Source organism: Mugil cephalus, chromosome 11 (genome assembly GCF_022458985.1).
Source record: "Mugil cephalus isolate CIBA_MC_2020 chromosome 11, CIBA_Mcephalus_1.1, whole genome shotgun sequence".
Lineage (NCBI taxonomy): Eukaryota > Metazoa > Chordata > Actinopteri > Mugiliformes > Mugilidae > Mugil > Mugil cephalus.
The window spans coordinates 6,036,336-6,056,697 of record NC_061780.1 but is presented as its reverse complement, the minus strand read 5'-3'; the positions used below and the strand labels follow the sequence as shown (position 1 = coordinate 6,056,697).

Below are 20,362 nucleotides of genomic sequence, written 5' to 3'. Positions count from 1 at the left end.
GGCAAGGAAGCCTGGTATGTAAGCTGCTTTCTAAAGAAGAAATAAGGCACCATCCATGATGTTCTTATGTAACACTACGTCCACGCAACTCACCTTTCCACCAAAACTAAAGAGTGTGATGTACCAAGTTTTACCATAATACTGGCTACAGTTCCAATTACTTCATACTAGACACAGTCTGGCCTCATTAAGAGCTTATGACCTCCCACCCTCCCTTTTTTAACTCTTATTTGGCTGAATAAAATATTGAGGCCCGTTATGAAAACTCGCAAAAGAGAGAGGGGGGGAGATGAAGTAGCCTCCACGCTGTAACTGCTTTACACTGACCTCGTTTCAGAGATACTGGGATGGTCTTGGAATCTGTTCCATGCTCGTTGGAGACCTCACAGGTCACACCGTCCTTCATGATCTCGGCTGTGGCTTGTAGAGTCATGGTGCTCACTGCCTTGTTACCTTCCAGTGATACGGACTGGTATCACCAAAGAAAGGAGGCAATAAAGGAGATAAAGGAAGGAGAAACATGATGAAAAATAATGACCGATTTTCACATGTTCCCATATTCCCTTGATGTCTTCGGCTTCAAAATTTGCGGTGTGGTTTTCTGTCATTGACAACCTTGTGAAAACAATTTCTACCCATTTGGAAGTTTGAGTGCCATGCTTCACACTCAGCGTTTGCGTCAGGGTCGTTAAAATCTGAAGTGTGTATTTTAATGATGAGGCCGTAAACCCTCTGCAATGTAAGTTTCTTTAAAGCTACTTCACATTAATTTTCTCCTTGCTTACTTTTTATATAGCCTTTGAAGTTCCACATAGCAGTCTACAAAGAAGATCTAAGATAAGTCGTTATGAAAAAGCTTGCCTCAGACTTTTCATCATGGCCCTGAAGAAAACAAAAAGTAATAGGACTAGTGTTTTAGTTTTAGTTTAGTCAACTCTGGCAATTGAATTGTATGCAATTACACATTTACTTATGTCTCTATATCTTGTGTAAAATTTCATTTTATTGTATTTCTATTTTTTAACAATTTTACCTATTTTTCTCTTCGCTTGTGGATCTCAGGAGTGGTTTTTGTGCCGCAACCGAGCCACTACGACCAAGCGATTTCCTTTGTGGATGAATAAAGTCTGTCTAAGTCTAAGCTCTGGTGCGTTATTGCCTCTGCTCGTCTTGTCTGTGTTTTCAAACATGTACCTCTTTCCCAGTGGCCTTCCAGGTGAACTGTGGGGTGGGGAAGCCGAGGGCAGAGCACTTCACAGTCACCATGTCGCCTTCCTTCCCCACCTCTCCGACAGCAGGGGTCTCGATCATGGGTTTTCCTTGACAGGGCAGGGAGAAATGACGTGGTGAGTGAACAAAGCGAACAGTGCAGGAAAAGCTCAGTGACGTGTACACGACCATACAGTCCCATCTCGTACTAGAACTGATAATGGAGAAGGAAGCAACAACCACTTTGTTGTTTTTAAGAACATGACCTACTTCCCATAACTAAAACAATGACTACGACCCTATCTATTATTATCATGCTGGGTGTGTGCAGCTATGGAAGTGCTGGATGGGTCCCCTTGTCGGAAATAAGACAATTAAATACTCAGCTCCAAGGTGCACGCTTCACATAACGCAAGGCTTTTTATCAGTTTATGTTAATTTAGCAGTGGAGTAGGGGGTACGCTATGAGCATGAGTTCTAAGTATGTTGGTCTGGCCCAAACACAGTTTTATTAGCGTTCAGCTTTTCAGTCTGCGTTTTAGAGTATGTTGGTGAGTATGTTACCTTTGACAGTGAGGCTGACATTAGTCTGGGATGTCAGTCCTGGCACAGATGGAACGGCTCCAACACACACGTAATCTCCGGCATTATCATAGGTAACATTCTGTATTGAAAGAGTGCCGTCCTGAGAAAGCACCTCGGAGTCCTGGGGGAACACAGAAACACTGGAATAAAACAGCTGTACTCCCACCATCATCCCTCTGCTCCTTTTTCATATTCTCTCTCTGTTGAAATGTAAGAGGAGAACAGCAGTCTCTGAATAACTAATTTGAAGGCACGCTGCTATGTTGGGGAACCAGGAGAGGAATCGTCGCCCAAACGCACGCACACAGTTTCAAAGCTCAGAGATAACGCGTCGAAGCCTGTCCTCCATGATGAACCTGTATTTTGTGATTTTTCTCAACTTCTTCACATAGGAATCAGCCTTTCCAATTACAAACACATTCTCTATCCAGACAAGAAGCAGCTGGCGACCGTCTATCACACCCAGGAGACACAACAAAAGATATAACAGGCAGCAACAACAGGCCTGACACTGGAGGAACACTGTCTATATAACAAATGGAGAAGCAAGGATGACCATCAGACACACCAAGTTACCTTCGACCATTTGCATGTGACTAACCCCCAAAAAGTGAAATATTTACTATGCGAACAAGCTATATGAAACTATTACCATTAAGTGCTTAAAGTTTTTAGATTTAATGGAAAGCAAAAATAATAAAAAGCATGAACATTTATGGAGAAAAATATAAATAACATGGTGATAGTTGCATGTTAGGTTATTAGAGACATATAGCACTTGTTTCTTTTTCTCATTGACACAATGCAACACGCACCAGGCTCTGCTCTCCATCTGGACACAGCACAATGACACTTGTGTAGCAGACCCACAACTGCCTTTAATGAGAGCAATGCCACAGACCCCAAAGACTCCAGTGTTAACTGGCAGCTGCACTCTACAGGGTTGTATGCACAGTATGAGACTAGCAGCAATGTGACAAGAGACAAGAGACCATGGAATTTAATGAAATTAAAGTTGTAGGGCAAAATAACCCTCACACAATAGATGAGCACTGGGCTCAAACAGTTGGGACGAGACTGACACAACCAGAGCCTCCAATATCCACTAGCTCCAAACAATTAGCTTCTAAGTGATGGCCAACAAGTGAAGAGCATGATTGTATTTGAACAGGGCTTTGGTCTATATTACATACAGAAAAGCTGTTATCTCATAAAAATGTACTGTTAAAATGCGAACAAGAATCAAAACATTTCCAATGATAGAGGTGCAGGGAGGAAGACAGATGAGGAATACTCTTTTAATGACCCAATGTCCACCCTGAGACCTATGCTGGACTTTCACAGGCAGCTAGGCTCATCATCATGGCGTCTCCAAGGAGGCTGCATAAGGTTTAATTTGAAGAAAGGCAGGAAACGAAATTCTAGAAAATAAGGAAAAGAGCAGCATTTGGCACTCCTAAAAATATGAGCTTGGGAAAGTGATGGTACGAACCTTTTTCCACTGAACCGTGTGTGCGGATGAGGCCTTGGTCTTGCACTGCCATTCCACTTTGTCTCCAAGCTTGACCACTTGAGGCTCTTTCGGGGTCACGTTCATTGAGTCAATGTCTTGCAGAGAAAAGACGGAGCACATTTGAGAGGGGCAGAAGGGAAACATTTAAAAACCTGAGGCCTTGAGTGCATTTGCTTTAAATAAGTGCCACATCAAATCAAAAGGTTCCTCATCACTTGTAATGTAAAACCATGTAATACAGATCTTAAAATGGGAGTACTAAGTAGAAAATCTGTATTTTTTGTGAGAACAAAGCTACTTCACTTACTCTGAATTTATCCCATTTTGAAGCCCAAGTTGAGCAAATTCCATGCCTTTTCTGGGCTATACCCACTTAATGTGTGTGATAAAGAGATCAAATTACGCAGTGTGGTTGGGATAACATTAAAGTAACAGATGAGCTGTGACAAATTGAATTGGATTCCTTTCAGACTGAAAGGAGTCCATGAAGGCTCATTGCACGGAAACCTTTTTAATTCTACCATTTACTGATGAATCGAGTGGATTACTGCTATCAAGCGTAAAGCAGCAGAAAAAAATATGTTCTTTATCCTGCAGTTGTGTGTGTTTGTGCGTATTAAACTTACAGTGGACATCGAGGGTGATGCTTGCGCTCAGGTCAGCGAAGAAGTTGTCAAAATCTATGGCTTTGCAACTGTATACACCCTTATCTTCACGCTTGACAGATTTCAGAATGAGAGTGGCACCCTCACCATTGATATTATTTTTCTAAATAAGGAAAGACAAGGGACACAGGTAAAGACTGAGATTGACAAAAAATATCTTTTTATCCATTTTTATCATTTGGTAGAATATAAATACAAAGACCAAAAACTACAAAAATGGTGCTCTGCTGCAAATGTGTATGTGCATGGAATGCTCACGTACATCTTTAGTGAACTCAAACTCTGAGGGCTGAGGGTTTCCATCAGTCTCACATTTCATAGTGACGGTATCACCCTCTTTGACTGGGCCAGAGTTGACTAAGGAAAAGGTTGCTTTCTCAGAGGGATCTAGATGGACAAGAACAGACATGGAACAGGTGAGAATTCCTTCAGCGCTTACATTTGCACTGGTATACTGTATGTCATCAATCATAGAGAAGCAATGAATTCCAGATTAGACCCTTTCCCAGAATCTCCTCTTTCCAAACTCACCTTTCTTCTTCAGCTGAAAATCAAATTCCCGAATTTTGACTATAGGCTATGAATTTTGGATACGAGCAAACAAGTATTTGCAATACACCTCAAATAATCTTTCCCCAAATATGGTTTCTGTCACATTAGATTCTTCTCAACAAGTTGATCACAGCTCAAGTTCTGATGAGTGAGTGTCTGACTAGTTGTTCCATACATGTACAGTATGTATTTGTGTAGGCCATATGATTAGGATGGACAACAACTCTGGATTAAGCATGTGTAGAAGCACTTGTGGAACCCCGTTTGGTGACAATACGTAACGATCACTGAAGGACCATTGTGTTTTCAACCCACAAGATGAGCTGTTGTGTAGTAACTGATATTCTGAGATATCTCTATGTCAGTTAAGTTTGTATTTTGAAGGCCAACTTGTGTAACTTTTTATTATTATTATCACTGTTACAGCACAGATGGCAGCTTGCAGCTAGACCATCAATAGCCTTGATTGCTTTTATCTAGAAAATGATAAATGTAACGTAAGTGTCCACACACAGTCCAGACTGGGGCCCTTGTGTGTTCAAGCAATGTGTGTTCACATTTGGACTGAGTGGGAGGCAGGACCACAACGGTAATATTTTGTAAGTGAGAGTAAGTACTGATACAAATAATGTGATCTGGATGTGTTCTTCCTTTCTACTCACAGTTGAGGTTGATGGTCATGGTGTCTGACTTGGTCTCTCTGATCTGGCCTCCTGGCATGCTGTACTCCACGGTACACTGGAACACGGAGTCCTTGTCAGCCTTGGTGGGTTGCATGTACAGGGTGCTCTTAACGGTGAACAGACCCGAGGCCTCCTTCACCACAGAGGGCACGATGTAGGTTTCTGTCAGAGAGGATGAAAACATTTCGTAAGATAAATGACTTCTGATGGTCAATTCATAGAAGGACTGCAGAAGGTGCACAGATTATTCTATCTGCCCCAGGGGACATACTCTCTTTCTGGTCTTTGACTTCAGGGATAGGCTCGCCATCCTTGAACCAGATGATCCTCTGCTGGGGATGTCCATTCATTGACACACAGGTACCAATCTAAGGCACGTGGAAAAAAAAAAATGCAAGCAATGTATATGATATAAGAGACGATGTATCTTCGAATTGTCGAAGTTTAAACACAGAGTAACTGCACACAAACCTCAGAGCTGGTAGTTTCTCCTGCGGTTATTGCCTGACTCAAAGGCTTTGAGAGTTCTGGCTTCTCGGGAGTCACTGAGATAGAAAAATGGAATGTAAAGGTCAATATTACAGATGATTCGTCTGAAGAAAACATTTAATGTTAATAGTCGTACACAAGCACACATACCAACACTCAATTAAGATAACATGCAGCCAACCCACATGTCGTCTGAGCCTTTTAATTAAGACGAGCAGCAAATAACTTGCTCCAACGTGACCTGGATTACATGTACTGAGAAGGGTCAAATCAAGGGTCGAAAAGAAGAAAAAATAAAAAACAAATCTCCATAAAACACCATTCTCCATTTCTGGCTCACACACAACCACAGGTGAGAGCGTTCCCTCTTGTTTCTCTGCTTCTCTCCTGAGCTCACTTGTTCACATGCAAGGTCATCTTATCACCGTCTGCAGCTGTCAGCTACCGATTAAAATAAACACTAGACTTTTCTCCTGTTTCAGTTATTCAGTTCTCAGTTGTTTTTGTTACACTGTTGCCCAGAAAAACTATAGGCTACACACATTTATAAGGTTTATTCCGCCTATGTGATGGCAAATATGTGAAATTCCTGCAGCCTCAGACATTCAGAACATTCACAACAATAAGAATTGTAAATGTTTTAAAGAGAAATAAAACCTGTTCAGAGAAGGGCTACAGTGATCCTTCTAATTATGCTGCAGAATGTTTGTACAGCAGACACACTGCTTACTCTCTACTGAAGGCTGCCTGAGACAAAGAAACTAGGCTATTGCTGCTCAGCTCTCATGAGATCTCATAACTCAGTCCCATTAAGTTAAGGCAAGACAGACACACTGTGATTCAACCCCAATCAGTCAAGTGGTCAAACATGAACAAAGAATAATGACTAGTTTGTGACCGTGGCTGCTTTCTTAGCATTAAGTGCATTTGAAAAGATTCTTGCATTATATAAAATTGTTTTAAACTTTGGAGCATCAGAGTAGGTAAATGCTGATGGCTGACTGAAGAAATGGTTGCTTTGCTACACAAATCCTTCCCTCTTGAAAGTGAGTGATCAGTCACAATTTAGTGCAAATGAATCCTATACAAGTTTGGTGCAACCACGGTGGAAGGGGCAAGGACACAGCAGCCTGCCCCAGGGTTAAATTTCGCAGCCTTGGCCATAAATATGGGCTCTTATTGAGAAGAGATATATGAGACATGACAGGTGTGATTGAACTATTCATCAATTGTGTCAAGACTGATTAAATTGTAGTTAATTGACCTCCAGGGAGCTTATCAAAAGAAACAGATAAGACCAGACATGGGAGAGGGCTACAAAGTCCTGCACATGATGAAAAAATAAATTGGCCCCACTCTTGAGAGATGTAGATGACTGGGGCAAACCATACTTTTGCAAAACAGTGTTTCTATTAAAAAAAAAATGCATGTAGTGTTAATGTAAGCATCTGCAAAATGCAATCAGAAAAACGCATTACATTCATTAGGTTACAATTAAGCCGCTTAAAATCAAAGGGTGCATGACCACACACGCACAGATCTCACAGATTAAAGTTGTAAACCTTTAGTGACAGCAGCAAATCGAGTCATAAATCCCTTTCATCCACTCACTGACAAGGTAATGTTGAGGTCACATAAAAAGCTTACTGAAGACTTTGAGCATGGTGGGTTTCTCCGTAACCCCGGATGGGCCCAGAGTGACCTGGCAGTGGAAGATGAGCTCGTCAGAGGCTTTAACAGAGGAGATGGTCAAGGTGAAGTCGGCTCCAATAGATACTCGACTTGCCAGAGGGGACTCTGCGTCGGTGCCCGTCCCACTTGAGGACTGGTAAGCGACACGAGTCCACTGGTTCTGTACATCCTGGATTGACAAATGTAAAGAACATAAAGAAAGAGGTTGGGAGACACATGGCAAAACGCTTCTTAAAGTGTTTGACAATTAAAACAAATGATCTGGAAATGACTCTTACCATGAACCATTCAGCAATGGCTGTGTCTGAGGAGGGTGAGACGCTGTATGAGCAGGGCAGTTTGGCAGTTTCTCCTATCAACACCTCCACTTCCTTCTCCACGATTACTGACAACTGCCCGTAGCATACTGTAAAAAACAAGACACAAAAAGATGAATACGATTAACTTTACAGATATGTGCAAGGATTTCATTTGGCTATATGGCATTAATACACTGTATAAAGGTTTAAAAAGTTGATTAAATGTCTTAGTAGCACAAAACAGAGAACCAATGTAAAAATCCAATACACACTAAATAAAATAACAATTAGCAAACAAGGAGATAGAGAAAGAATAACAAATAATAAAACCGCAAGTTAGCTGCATGCTACTTAGTTTGTTTAATATCCTCAAAACTGATTGTTTAAATACTGTTTGGAGAACCGGGACCGGGTGTTCCCATGAGGGTGCCCATGAGGAACTTTGTCAGATCTGCCCTTTCCTTGGGCACTTTCAACTAATCACTCTTCGCAAACACTTCAACAACAAAAGGCTGTAGTCTGTGATTACCTCATACTTTTGCAACTCCAATGCCCAGCGGAAACACACCTACTAACATTCAAGGATGCAATGTGTGTCCTCCTAAACAACACACAACAACCAGATACACAGCTGTACGGCTTAAGAGATGACAACTGACACCAGAGCCATGCCAGAGTGACAGACCCCACATGCAAAGGCGAGCTTACAGTGTGCGCCTCAACCCAGACACGGGATAACACAAGTCATCAGTGATCAGCAATTAAATATCTTCAGTGTAGAAAACATGCAAAGGATTATTCCATCTAAAATCTATGAAATGCATCAAACCTTCCATTTGATTTCAAGACCAGTCCTGAAAATGAACTGTCTGGGTTACATTCCCCATCTGTAACCACATTTGGTTGTAAGAGAGACCAACAGTAAGTATTCTTTCTCCCATAAAGGTGTATGATCAGGAGCAAAAAACTGTTATGGGATCAAGTGGGGGGCTACAACACCCCAGAGAATAGCACTGTCAGTGTTCTCCATTCAACAGAGACATTAAGATGCACACGGTGTCCCAGATTTCTATGAGAGGGTTTGCAGTGAGTGCATAGAATGGAACCAGACCGGTTCAACTTGGACAGGAAACACTGTAGCGCACTCTCTCTCTCTCAACTTGCAATGGAGAAGCAATGAAATTACAATACAGATAGGTGAGGCTGGAAAGGCGGATGTGTAAGAACTGAGGGCTGAAGAAAATGAGCTCCACTTCTGCTAATGAAGTCACTGCAGCAAGTGCTGTGTCATAAATCGTATGTTGACACATGGCGATGCGTGATTTGACTGTGTTGTGAACACAAGGCTTTAACGCACTGAAACAAAGGACAAGTGCAAAGACAGGACACTGTTGTTTAAGTCAAACTGCTAAATCAGTTTATTCAGTTCCATCCATCCACATGGACAGTGTTTTCCACAGTCCATCGAGAATGACATGATGTTACTGGCCACACACACTTACACAATATTAGCATGCATGCCAGTGAAGGAAACGGACCTCGGCCGTATTCACTGAGAAATAATACAAGTGTTTTCACAAAAATAGTTTTATATAGAGAACATAAGCTACAATAAACAGTAGAGATCGTTGAGACTTGTAACATTTGTTACCATTGTGTCATTTCTATCATGTAAATGGAGGGAGAAAAAGCAGTATCGGCTCCAAATACTGGCTCAGGAAAATCCACGCCACGTATCGTCCGATGCCGACGTTAAAAAAAATTGGTATCCCTGTAAAATCCATATCGGTCGATCTCTAATACAGCAGCCAACAGCAGCACTCCCAAAATTCTTTCTAAGATATTAAGTCATCATTAAAAGGCAAAAATACTGACTGGAATTAATATTAAAATTGGGAATATACACATTGCTAATGACCAAACTAGCCATATTCTGTAGGATGTCATAAATTAATCATATCATAGATTTCTGGAGTACAAAATCTACAGTTGAATAATTTATTTGTTGTAAGAAACTGCCTAGAGTGTAGAGGACGGACTTGTGTGAATCCTGGCTGTTTGCCAGCCTGGTTTTAATAACAGGGCAGAGAAATGCAGACGGGGGAGATGAAAGACTGTTTGCTCGAAAAGTCCAAATAGCAATGAGAGGAGCTGGGAGATGGCCACCTTGTTATCAGTCTAACATGAAGAGAGGGAGCAACTGATGGAAGGAAAGACGGGAAGTGCATATAGAGCAGATAAAAGAGCGAGCTGTCAAAAATACACACCGTGTATCGCTCCGTGTTGTGTTATGTACAAGACGCATTCCAGCGGGGTCAGATCCTGTGATTCACCCGGACACACAAACCAAACCGGGGTCAAAGGTCAGCCGAGTGCTGACATTTGATGAATAGATCCCCCGTCTCTCTCTTTTATTGCTTCACTTCCCCTTAATTCACTTTTCACTTCCCTCGGCTCTAGTTTAACCCCCCCCAACACTGTCATTTTTCCTCATGCATTTTCTTCCTCAGCCTGAGACAGCATCCCTCTCTCTAAATATTTTGCTCCATGGGCTTAGTAGCTCTCGAGTGGACCAACATTAGTTTTACAAACTGAGGCTCATGTTCTGACTTTGTAAGAGAAGGATATCCTCTGTGCCAACACAAACAGCGTGCTGGGACAGCAAATGTACAAGAATGTGTGAGCAAACGAAGCGTTGCGCTTTTAGACAGTACTTAGGGTTTAAGGGTCCCGTTGAGTGGTGCGTGGGAAAAATGCACACTCACACACACCACATTAAATCAAGTGACTTTCTGGCACACGCACAAAAGATAATTTGGCTTATCTCCATGCCAGCATCACGGCTCCAGGGACGGCCAGGCTGGTTGTTCCGTCCACCACTTTGATCCAGTCTGAAATATTTCTGCTCGAGGAAGCGCCTTGAAATACTCGCACATTCATGGTCTACGGATAAAGCATCTTTCTGTCTTCGGCTACTTTGGAATGGATTCACCTTTTCATCTCGTGCCGCATAGAAAACTTTACTTGTGGAGGATGTGGAGATGGAAAAATTAATAATGCACTTGAAATGATGCATTCGGCTGCTGATTGTTAATTTTATCAGTGCAGGTCACACGTCAGTGATTCACGTCCTGTGGAAACACAAAGAAAGCTGTGTCCTGCTCTTGTGTCAGTGATTACATGGCATTTTCTATTTCGCTAACCCTATGCTTTCATTTTTATTTTTATTTTTTTTGGAATAGTCAGCTTCTAGCTGTAAAGACAGTCTGGTTGAGGGTGTTAGCATAAAAACAAGGAACAACAAATCCACTGGGCTCAAGTATGTGATGCAGTCTGAAAATGTATCAGCAGAGTGCCGACCTCTTCCTCCTCTCTGCCTATTTCTCCCTGCCCTGTGTCTCTCTCTTTCAAACAGATCTTTTGGTGTCATTCACAATATGTCTGGGCCCACGGTGATCAATCAGGCCGCTCCACTGTGTTTTACACACGAGGCAGCTGGATAGACAGAGACAGGCAATTAAAGAATAATTAGGGAGTCCTCTGCCCAATCTGAGCCCGGAGCAGCATGTGGGTCTGCGCGCGCGAGAGCATTTGTGTATTTAGAGGCGCAGGCTGCTGGCTGTCACAGTGTGCGAGGGACTGCGAGAGAAGGAAAGAAAGAAAGAAAGAGAAAGGGAGGCGGGGGCTGTTGGAGTGGGGGACTGGCTACATGGGGGTCTCTTTAGCTGATGCAGGCCAGATAATCAGATTTAGCCAAAGAGAGGGAAAGTGTGTGTGAGGTGGTGCGTGATGGGGCAGAGAGACAGATGGGAACAAGACGGTCTGACTGTGACCTGGGCGCACACACACAGATGCAGACACACACACACAGCCTTACAGTATATCTATAATGCATGTGATATTTATGAGCAACCGGGCAACCCGAAAAAAGCCACAGTTAAGTACATTGTGTGTGGAAAAGATCCAAGCGTGCAGTAAAAGCAGCATGGCAGAGTGGAGGAGAGCCAGAGAGTCGTGTCAGTCCCACATCTACTGAAAAGTTAATGTGAACCCGCCTTTAATACTCTCTGTGTCTGCCTCGTTTTGCCTTTTTCTTCAGCTCTCTTTCTTCTGCCTGCATCTCTTTCTCTTTCGCCCCCTCTCTCTCTCTCTCTCTGTCAAACACACACACAAGCGGGTGCTCCTCATTATGTAAAAAAACAAACAAACAACAACAAAAAAAAAACAGCTGGCTCCTCTCTCTCCTGTCCTCCTTTCCTCCCTCGTTCTCGCCTCACCTCCCGTCATATTCTGGACATCAAACGAGGAGCCTCTTTCTCTCCCCCCCGACTCCTGTCTTTTTTATCCCTCGTTCTCAAAGAGCATTCTTTAATACCCAGAGCGCAAACTTGCTTGTATGTCTTGTCTGTGCATGTGTGTGTTTGAGATGCCGAAGAAGTGGAGAAAGAGTAACAGAATGAAAGAAAGTAACAGAAAGGCACAAATTAAAATAAGGAAGCAGTGGGGGTGGGAAGAAGAAGACGAAGAAGAAACAGCGTGTGTTGCCAAAATAAGTGTTACCCAGTCTACGTGAGAACCACCTCCATCATCAACCAAAGCCCCTATGTGAACCACCATGCTCGTCTCCTTGCTAACCCAAACACCACTCAGGTGATGAGTGATGGTTTGAATAACTCCGTTCGTCTACTGCCTGCACGTAGATGACAGCGCTAATGATTCAGGAGATTGCGTTCGATGTCGGCATGTGTCACAGAAACCCAGCGTAAAAATCTGAACCTGTGGCAAAACTGTGAAAAGGAGATCATAGAAATCCCTGATAGACGAGGAACGTCCATCCGTAGAGGTGTGTGTGTGTGTGTGTGTGTGTGTGTGTGTGTGTGTGTGTGTGTGTGTGTGTGTGTGTGTGCGTGTGTGTTGGGGTGTACTTGTGTGTCTTGTGTGTGGTCCGAAACATCCTTGGCCTCTAACAGGATTAGTGCATTTGACTGTTGGCAAAGCAAACAGCGTCTGGCAGCAGAACACACATGCCTCAATGTCATAGGAGACTGAGTCACCTACAGCAAGAGGTTATCGAAAAACAAGCTAACAGTAACTTCCTTTTTTTTTGTTTTTGTTTTGTTTTTATCACATTCCACTGGTATATTTAGACTTGTTTCACCATCTTGTTACAGTTTCCCTTGCTGTTTTAGTCAAACTGCTAATATGACGATAAGAATTTAGGCTTACTTTCCTTCTATACACAGTAGCTGCTGAGGCGATATGCAGAGGTTATTAGCTAAGCTATAGGATACACAATGTACACAAAAAAGGCTGTGGTGGCATCAGTGGATGAAATTATTTAACTGTAGTCCTTTTGGTAAGATGTTTTAAGAACCATTACAATGTCTGTGATAAAAAAAACAAAAAAACAAAGTTGCAAAGCAAAATGATTCATTCGTCACTAAAAAAACGGCATTAGCCATTAGGCTAGCTCAAAGCTAAAACAATACAACAACCAGATAATGTTCACATATTTGGTTCTTCAGAAGCCAGTCCTTCAAGTGGAGACTAAATGTACTGTAAGAGGTGCAGTTTCTTATGTCAATAGGAACTGTACTCCATAATTTAGAAGCTCTCACAGAAAAGCACAGTTGACTAAAGGCACTAGATCTCTGAGGGATCACACAGTCCCCTCTAAGGGCTGACCTCATATCACACCATATATCTATGGTGCAAATATAAACATGATTTCCGTCATATGTTATAACTGCCCATCAGCTCATATGATTCATCACCGTGGGCCAGAAGGTCCGTGTCTGTGGGTACAGCAGTGCCAGTGAGGTATGGCCAAGCCTCCGCTCCATAACACCGATAATGACCCATTAATGTTCCAGACTGGATCCGACTCAAACCTCATGTTTACGGCCTTTTCGCTTTCACGTTCACTCTCTGCTCACATTAATCTGCCCACCCTGCAAGATGGAAACAGTTTGCGCTGCTCGGGAAATTCAGTTTGTTCAGTGAGTTTCATTTTGGCTAAGACAAACTCAATCTATCAGAAATGTACCCAAGAGGGCTAGCTGTGTTGCAGAAAAACAAACAGAAAGAGATTCTTCGCTGAATGCTCTCAGTAAAGAAGATGGTATTTACTAAAGTGGCTAAATCTGTTTGCGGAGCGGTAGAAAAGAACACCACAAAGAAGGCCCGTGTGTTCATCTTGAGAGAGTATCAGCCACTTTTTCGTTTTCCGATCTCAAGATTTGAGTAGGTAACAGTTGTTGTGGGTCCATGCTGCACGGTGTAAGTGTGTGCTGAGTGTTGGAGCGCGTGTGTGTGTCTGTGGGATAGGGGGCAGGCTGGGTCAGACTGCCAGTGTCGGGGTGGGTCCTTGTAAGGCCTGGAGTCCGTCAACGCCTGACTGATGAGACAAGAACAGGTGCAGCATGGCTACGGCAGCTGCCGCAAAACTCACACACCAGACACACCCCGCACACACGCACACACACCCAACACACCAACAATGAATGGCACACAGAGAGGGCAAGAGAGAGCGAGAGAGAGAGAGAGAGAGAGAGAGAGAGAGAGAAGTAAAATGACATAAGATGGAAGAAAAAGAGGGGAAGTTTCCCAATTGGACAAGACAGAAAGACCCCTACGATTTGCAGAAGTAAAACTTTTAGCAACCAAGGGGACGAAAACATTCACTTATTGTGAAAACCAAACAGACAGACGTAAATATAGTACACACTCACTGACTGTCTGTCTCCTTGGAAACATCTAATAGTGAGCTTATCCATGCTAGATGTATTCATAGCAGACTAAGAGCCTCCGTCTGTTGGTTTCCTGTGGTTTCCTATTGACTCCAGCAGGAAACCAATAACTGATTTGTACCTGATGCTAATTAGAACCCCGCTGTTGTTTAATATATTAATAGGATACAATTTGAGGGAGAACAAGCCAGAGAGAGAAAGGAAGAGAACAATTATTCCCTCTACATGGTAACAATAGCCACAAATGACATGTATTTAAACTTTCAACTGACTTAAATACATCCTATAAAGTACTAGAAAGTAAACATCAAAGTAAAATCCTAACCCTCATCCCCACCACATAGCAACTTATTTCACTAGAAATATGAAAACATTTAATATCCTAATTTGCTGACAATCCCTTCCTGTACAGGACCAGTGCATCTGTAATGGACTTTTGAAATCTCCTAAAAGCAGCATATCGTACCAGTCATCACGTACTCATCCAACTCAGAAACAGATTCTGTAGCAGTGGTTTTTGTCTGACAAACATGTGGATGCTCTTGTATGCTATGTTGATGCTATGTTTCCCATGTGAGATAGAAATTATTTCAAGTGTCTTTGCAAAAGTGTCATACAAGTCCCAGAAGAACTGTTCCCAAGGCACATTCTTTGTTTGCTTTATTTCCCTCGTACATAAACGCACTTATGACGGGATGATATGTCACTGCATTGTGTCCAAATAGAGAAGTCAGAAGGTTATCTCCAAATGAACTGTGTCAGATAACTTTCCTTGGACTGTTACGAACTTCACATGAAACTTTAGTCAGTTTACTTCTGTTCAATATCACAACTCTGAATTACCAAATACAGCGATGAGAGATTCAGTGCTAGTCTTCTGAATCTCATCCGACCAATTGCAAGCCGCTTAAGAGCGTTTACAGTCGACAGTACACTGCACTGTGCCTCAAAGATGATATCTGGGCCTTCAGCTGGAGACAAACACAATATGTGCAGAGCCTGGATTTCATTGCTCGATAAAACTTGTTTACTTTCATATTGCCTTTATTTTATGAGGGCTGTGTGTTTTGTCCTGTGTGTGGCTGGCCGGAAGGATTTTGATTGAAGGTGAGATAAACTGACGGCGGATATTCAGCAGCCACATGCTAACCTCGCAATTACAGGATAAGGAAGGGCCTGTCTGCCTTCCTGTCTGGACTTGTACCGATGTACCACCTCAGAAGAAGTAAAATTCACACCTGAGACCCCGCAGCAGTACACATTCATTCAGGTTGCAGCTGAAGGGCTTTAGTGTCTAGGAGAGAGACTGTGTTTTACCATTTTTATTATTTACTGACACTTCTTCTAACTACCACCTACTTTGTGTCTGTTCTAAACAGAAGGCAGGAGACAGGACGTTTCTTTTTTGTTTTTTTTTTAATAGCTCAATTTATCTCCCTTCTCAGGCTTCAGCTTTGAATTCTTACATAACCTTTCTTTCTTGAAACATGTTTCATCTTTAGTGTCTGATATGTAAAACAAGCATTCAATGGTGCTGGTGTGATTAGCACTTGAAAAACAGTGCACTCAATGTGAACGCAGCGGTCGAGTGTACTTAGTGGCGAGTAAGGAGACAGAGGACGGAGTAAGAAGGAGGGAACAAACAAATTAGTTTAGAAGGTCTGATGTTCCTAGGGGCTTGATGTAATGCAGCTGAGTTAAGCACAAGGCTATTAGCAATTACCCTGGGTTCACATCAATCTCCTCTACTGGCACAGATGCTACTACCGCTGTGCATCTTAGTCAATGCCGTAAAGTGCAGAGCCCCGAGACATCACAAAGTTTGATGACTCTGCACATGATGTTCGGCCTTCCAAGCTGACTGTGTGCACTCCTTTGTGCACGGGAGTGTCTGTTGTCTTAGAGTGGAGTTCGCAGAGGTAACATCACAGCAGTGTGCAGTTGCGACAGATAAATCACAGCTTTAGTAGTGCGGGTTGTGTCATCTGCCCTCAGTTTAGGAGCTCAAGACAAACAGCGTGAAGTGGGCTACAAGGTCGGCCCCTCTCACACTCTTTTGTCTAGCGGGGATTCCCCCTCGTCCGTCTTGCTGCTCTGGCAACGGGGTGAGAAGTCAACCCCATTCACACACGGGGGTTTGGAGCTGCTATGTGGTCTGTTGTTGTGCGTGGAAGAGGGCGTGTTTGTCCTCTTCCAACATGGGTAGGTGAGTCAGAAGGAGAAATTCGGGACAAGGATAGATGGTAGGAACAAGCAGACGAAGAAAAAAAAGAGACACGAGTGCACGAGTAGAATATAAATTTGCCTCTCTGACATTGCAGTCTTCCAGACCTTACGCAGAGAGCAATGGTGGGAAAAAAATAAAACAAATCTATCTCATAAAGAGACTGTAAATAGAGCGGTGGATGCACAAGTCTTGTGAGTCTCAGTGCTGCGTAAGTATTTCTGCAAATATTCCTTTGATAAATTACCTCACTGAGAAACCACAGAATTGTTTGAGTGTCCTTCCCCACATTATAGTTAGTTCAGCACAACTGAACTCATTTCTTACACGGAATATCTGGGCAATTTATAAAGCTTAATATCTTTTAGCAGACACAGCCTGATGCCATTATATCTGACTCCATTAATAGAAGGTTACTGACTAATAGCCAGTGCCTTGCTCCTATTAGAGCGCAGATTTGGGTCTTAATTCGGTGGTAGAAGGACAGTATATAAAAAATAAAGTAGGGACCCAGCGGTGAACTACATGCAATATCGGATAAAAATATCAAGCAGAATTTCATTACTTTTTGAATCAAAGGGCACAAAACAGAGGGTCGGCAATTACTGCTGTACGTCTCCTCATGGTTGCCTTTCATTTTCAGAGGGAACTCAATTTGGTGAAAGAGAGAAAGGAAAGAGTGTGTGTGTGCGCGTGTGTGTATCCTGATCGACTGATAGAGAACCCAATCAGTGGAAGTCACGAAAGGGGCAGAGATGAGAAAAGGTGTTAATATTTAATGTTTCGGGGGGCCCCTGAATCTAGGCCTCCTTTCCCTCCTCACCCTCTTCTTTCTATCCCTCTCCCTCAAGGCACTCCAATTAACATACCCTGTCCTTTTCCCCCACGCTCTCTCGCCGTCTTTCTCGCTGTTCCCCTCCTTCCTTGAAACACAGCCCCTGGCTAAGTAAAATTTGGAAATATGATGAGAGAGGGAGAAGGAATGAAGGGAGAGGCGGCGAAAAGGAGATGAAGAAATGAGAAGTTTGGACTGGAATGGTGTTAAGCAACGCGAGGCAAAGTTTGGAGGAGTTGGGAAAGCAAGAGGATCTCAGAAGGAGAGCAATCAGACGCAGGAGAAGAAGGGTGTTAGCATGAGCATTAAAAAAAAACTGAGGATAAAAAGCTCTTAGAGTTAAAAATGAAGCAGAATGAGAAAAATGAAATGAGGGAACCAGAGGGTCCCCTGTGTGTTTTCAGTTCCATTCTGCCTCTACCTATTTATCAAGGTAAATGACTTGCTTAAATGGGCCAGAATGATATGCAGTGTTTGGCAGAAGCAATCTGCTTGCATATGTTGTTGCTAATGTCGCTGGCGTACATAATGGGGTATCGTAATGAGGTGCATTCAGTGATGAGAGAGCCAGTAAAGATTATAAATTGCTCACAGGACCCCATAAAGACAAGGGCAGCCATGGAAAGATGACGGATGAATGACAAGAGACTGACGATCCACTGGGCCAAACTGGTGTATTCCGTATGTGCCTCCACACATTGTGGGTTAGGAGTATTGTGCAGCACTTCCTGTGATATAGAATTTGCATCCTGCCATAGAATAAAGCTTGGTGACTCACAGGAGACAGATTTTATCCATTATCCTGAATTGCATCCCATATTGCTAGAGCTTATGTATCCAGAGGCATCACTGCAGTGCTGAATAACCAGCCCAGTTTGCAAACAGTTTTCAAGCACAAGATGATTTTGGTAGCTCCCTCCGGAGCTGAGACATTATACACAACTGTATTCAAAAGATACTGGATGGACAGTCCCAAGATTACACTGACTTTTATGTCACATTAACTTTCCTTTTGAAGACGCAGACTGGTGGAGCTTAAGTTCAGGTCTAAAAGTGACTCAGATTTTAGATAAGTCTATTGAGGGATTTGTGGTAATATAAGCATCTTGAATAAGCACATTTTGCAACTGTATTTTAGTATTTATTGATAAAACAGTTTAAGTGTCATTTCCTCAATGACTAAGGGGATCCTTGTACTCTGTCACTTTTACTGTACGTCGGGACACTGTGCATATAAAGAAGCATGTCCTCACAAGACATTGTCCTTGGAATTTAATGTCCTTCTCTACAGTTTTTTTTTGTTGTTGTATTTTTTTTAATCAAAGGAAAAAGTCACATGGCTTAAGGTTGTTAAGGATTAGTGGTGACAAAGCAGTAAAGAGGTCACTGCTGTTGTATCAATGGATATCAATGGCAATTGTGCTCGACCTTAAGTAAGTGGAAGTTTTCTTCTAATTTTATAACAATTCAGAGGAAAATACTGATATTCCCAATGACCCCATCCTTTCAGTGTGCCTTTTCCTTCCATACAATCAGTTCCTTGGTCTTTGGCATGCTAAACCGTTGGCCTTGCTGGATTGTCAAGGCCAGGTGAGGCGTTATCCATGTCATCCAGCCTTTTCCCCAAAACACAATTTCTGTTGGCAGTTAGTTGTGTATAAATCATATTAATTTCTAGAAGACAGAGTGGAATAAAAAATAGTCACAGCCTGATACAAAGAATCAGACTGCGCTGTCACCACTGTTTCATTCTTTTTTTTTTTCATACTATCTAACTGAGGACTTACTGTAACCAGCGTCTCTTATAGTCAGGCCAGATCGCCAGAGAGGGGATGGAAAAAAGGGAGAAAGTAAGATTCAGTATAAATAAGGGGGAGAGACATTAAGACTGCAGTTAATCTCACTAAAAGGGTTAGGACAAAGTGTGCTGCCGCCTCTGCTGTCTCTCTCGCTTCCCCTCTCCCTCCATCTTTGAATCAATTCATTGTGCGGGTCATTTCCTAACACACTGCATAGACAAATACTGCGCAAGCAGCAGTTCTTACGCCCATTTACTGTAATAAAAACCTACTGGAAGTTGCCCATTATGGTGCAAATTTAAACCATAACAGTTTACAGTGTGTTTGATTGAGATTAAAAAAAAAACAGACACTGGCACACACACACACACACACACACAAGATTAAGAGATAAGTTGGATGAAGAAAAGGTGAAAGCAGGCCAGCATGTGAGTCTCAGATTTCTACTCTACCAAAAAAAACCTCACACACATAGTAAAGGCTGAAACAGGCTGTCCTGCCAACCCATGTGTATTTTAATACCGCTGAGATCAATGTCTCAGGCTCTATTTACAGTAGCCTATTTACAGTGCCACACTGTTCAAAGACAGTGAAACACATACGGAGACACAAACACACCTGCCTGCCCTTCATATCTCAACAGCTCAATTCCTCAAATGCTCCAGCAGTCGCCTCATGCTGAATTGTAACACCCGGGTGCTTTGTTGGCCTGACAAAGGCCTTGTTCCTGGGTGGACGGGTTATACACACACAGCACAAGCTGATGTAAACACAGGGAGGATCTGTGGGTAAATAACACCTAGATATCACTACTTGCTTACCAGTCTTGGTCTTGGTGGGCACACAAGCTGTGCAGCTTTCCATCTGCCTATGTCGTAACTCTTAAATGTCAATTAGAGGCACGATGACTCACCAGTGTTGGTCAGACAATACAAGACTAAATTAATAGTAAAATAATTGCCCGCTGCTGCAGAAATGTCAGATCACATAGCAGGGATTAAGCTCTATTATGCGTTGCCAGTTGACTTTAATCATTAAATTTGGATTTGATCGGCATCTTGGTGCAGC

At 42.6% G+C, this 20,362-nt stretch overlaps 1 protein-coding gene across 2 annotated transcripts in view; it reads right to left on the bottom strand.

Moving 5' to 3' along the window:
- bcam (basal cell adhesion molecule (Lutheran blood group)) overlaps positions 1-20,362 on the bottom strand; it is a 47,583-nt gene that overhangs the window by 8,304 nt on the left and 18,917 nt on the right. For both annotated transcript variants that reach the window (XM_047598281.1, XM_047598282.1), the window contains exons 2-12: positions 7,667-7,794; positions 7,344-7,557; positions 5,679-5,752; positions 5,479-5,575; positions 5,187-5,369; positions 4,235-4,359; positions 3,934-4,075; positions 3,287-3,402; positions 1,774-1,915; positions 1,195-1,319; positions 328-469 (exon numbers count right to left, since the gene is read on the bottom strand). In XM_047598281.1, coding sequence (XP_047454237.1) covers positions 328-469; positions 1,195-1,319; positions 1,774-1,915; positions 3,287-3,402; positions 3,934-4,075; positions 4,235-4,359; positions 5,187-5,369; positions 5,479-5,575; positions 5,679-5,752; positions 7,344-7,557; positions 7,667-7,794 — 1,488 coding nt within the window. The remainder of the gene's footprint in view (positions 1-327; positions 470-1,194; positions 1,320-1,773; positions 1,916-3,286; positions 3,403-3,933; positions 4,076-4,234; positions 4,360-5,186; positions 5,370-5,478; positions 5,576-5,678; positions 5,753-7,343; positions 7,558-7,666; positions 7,795-20,362) is intronic.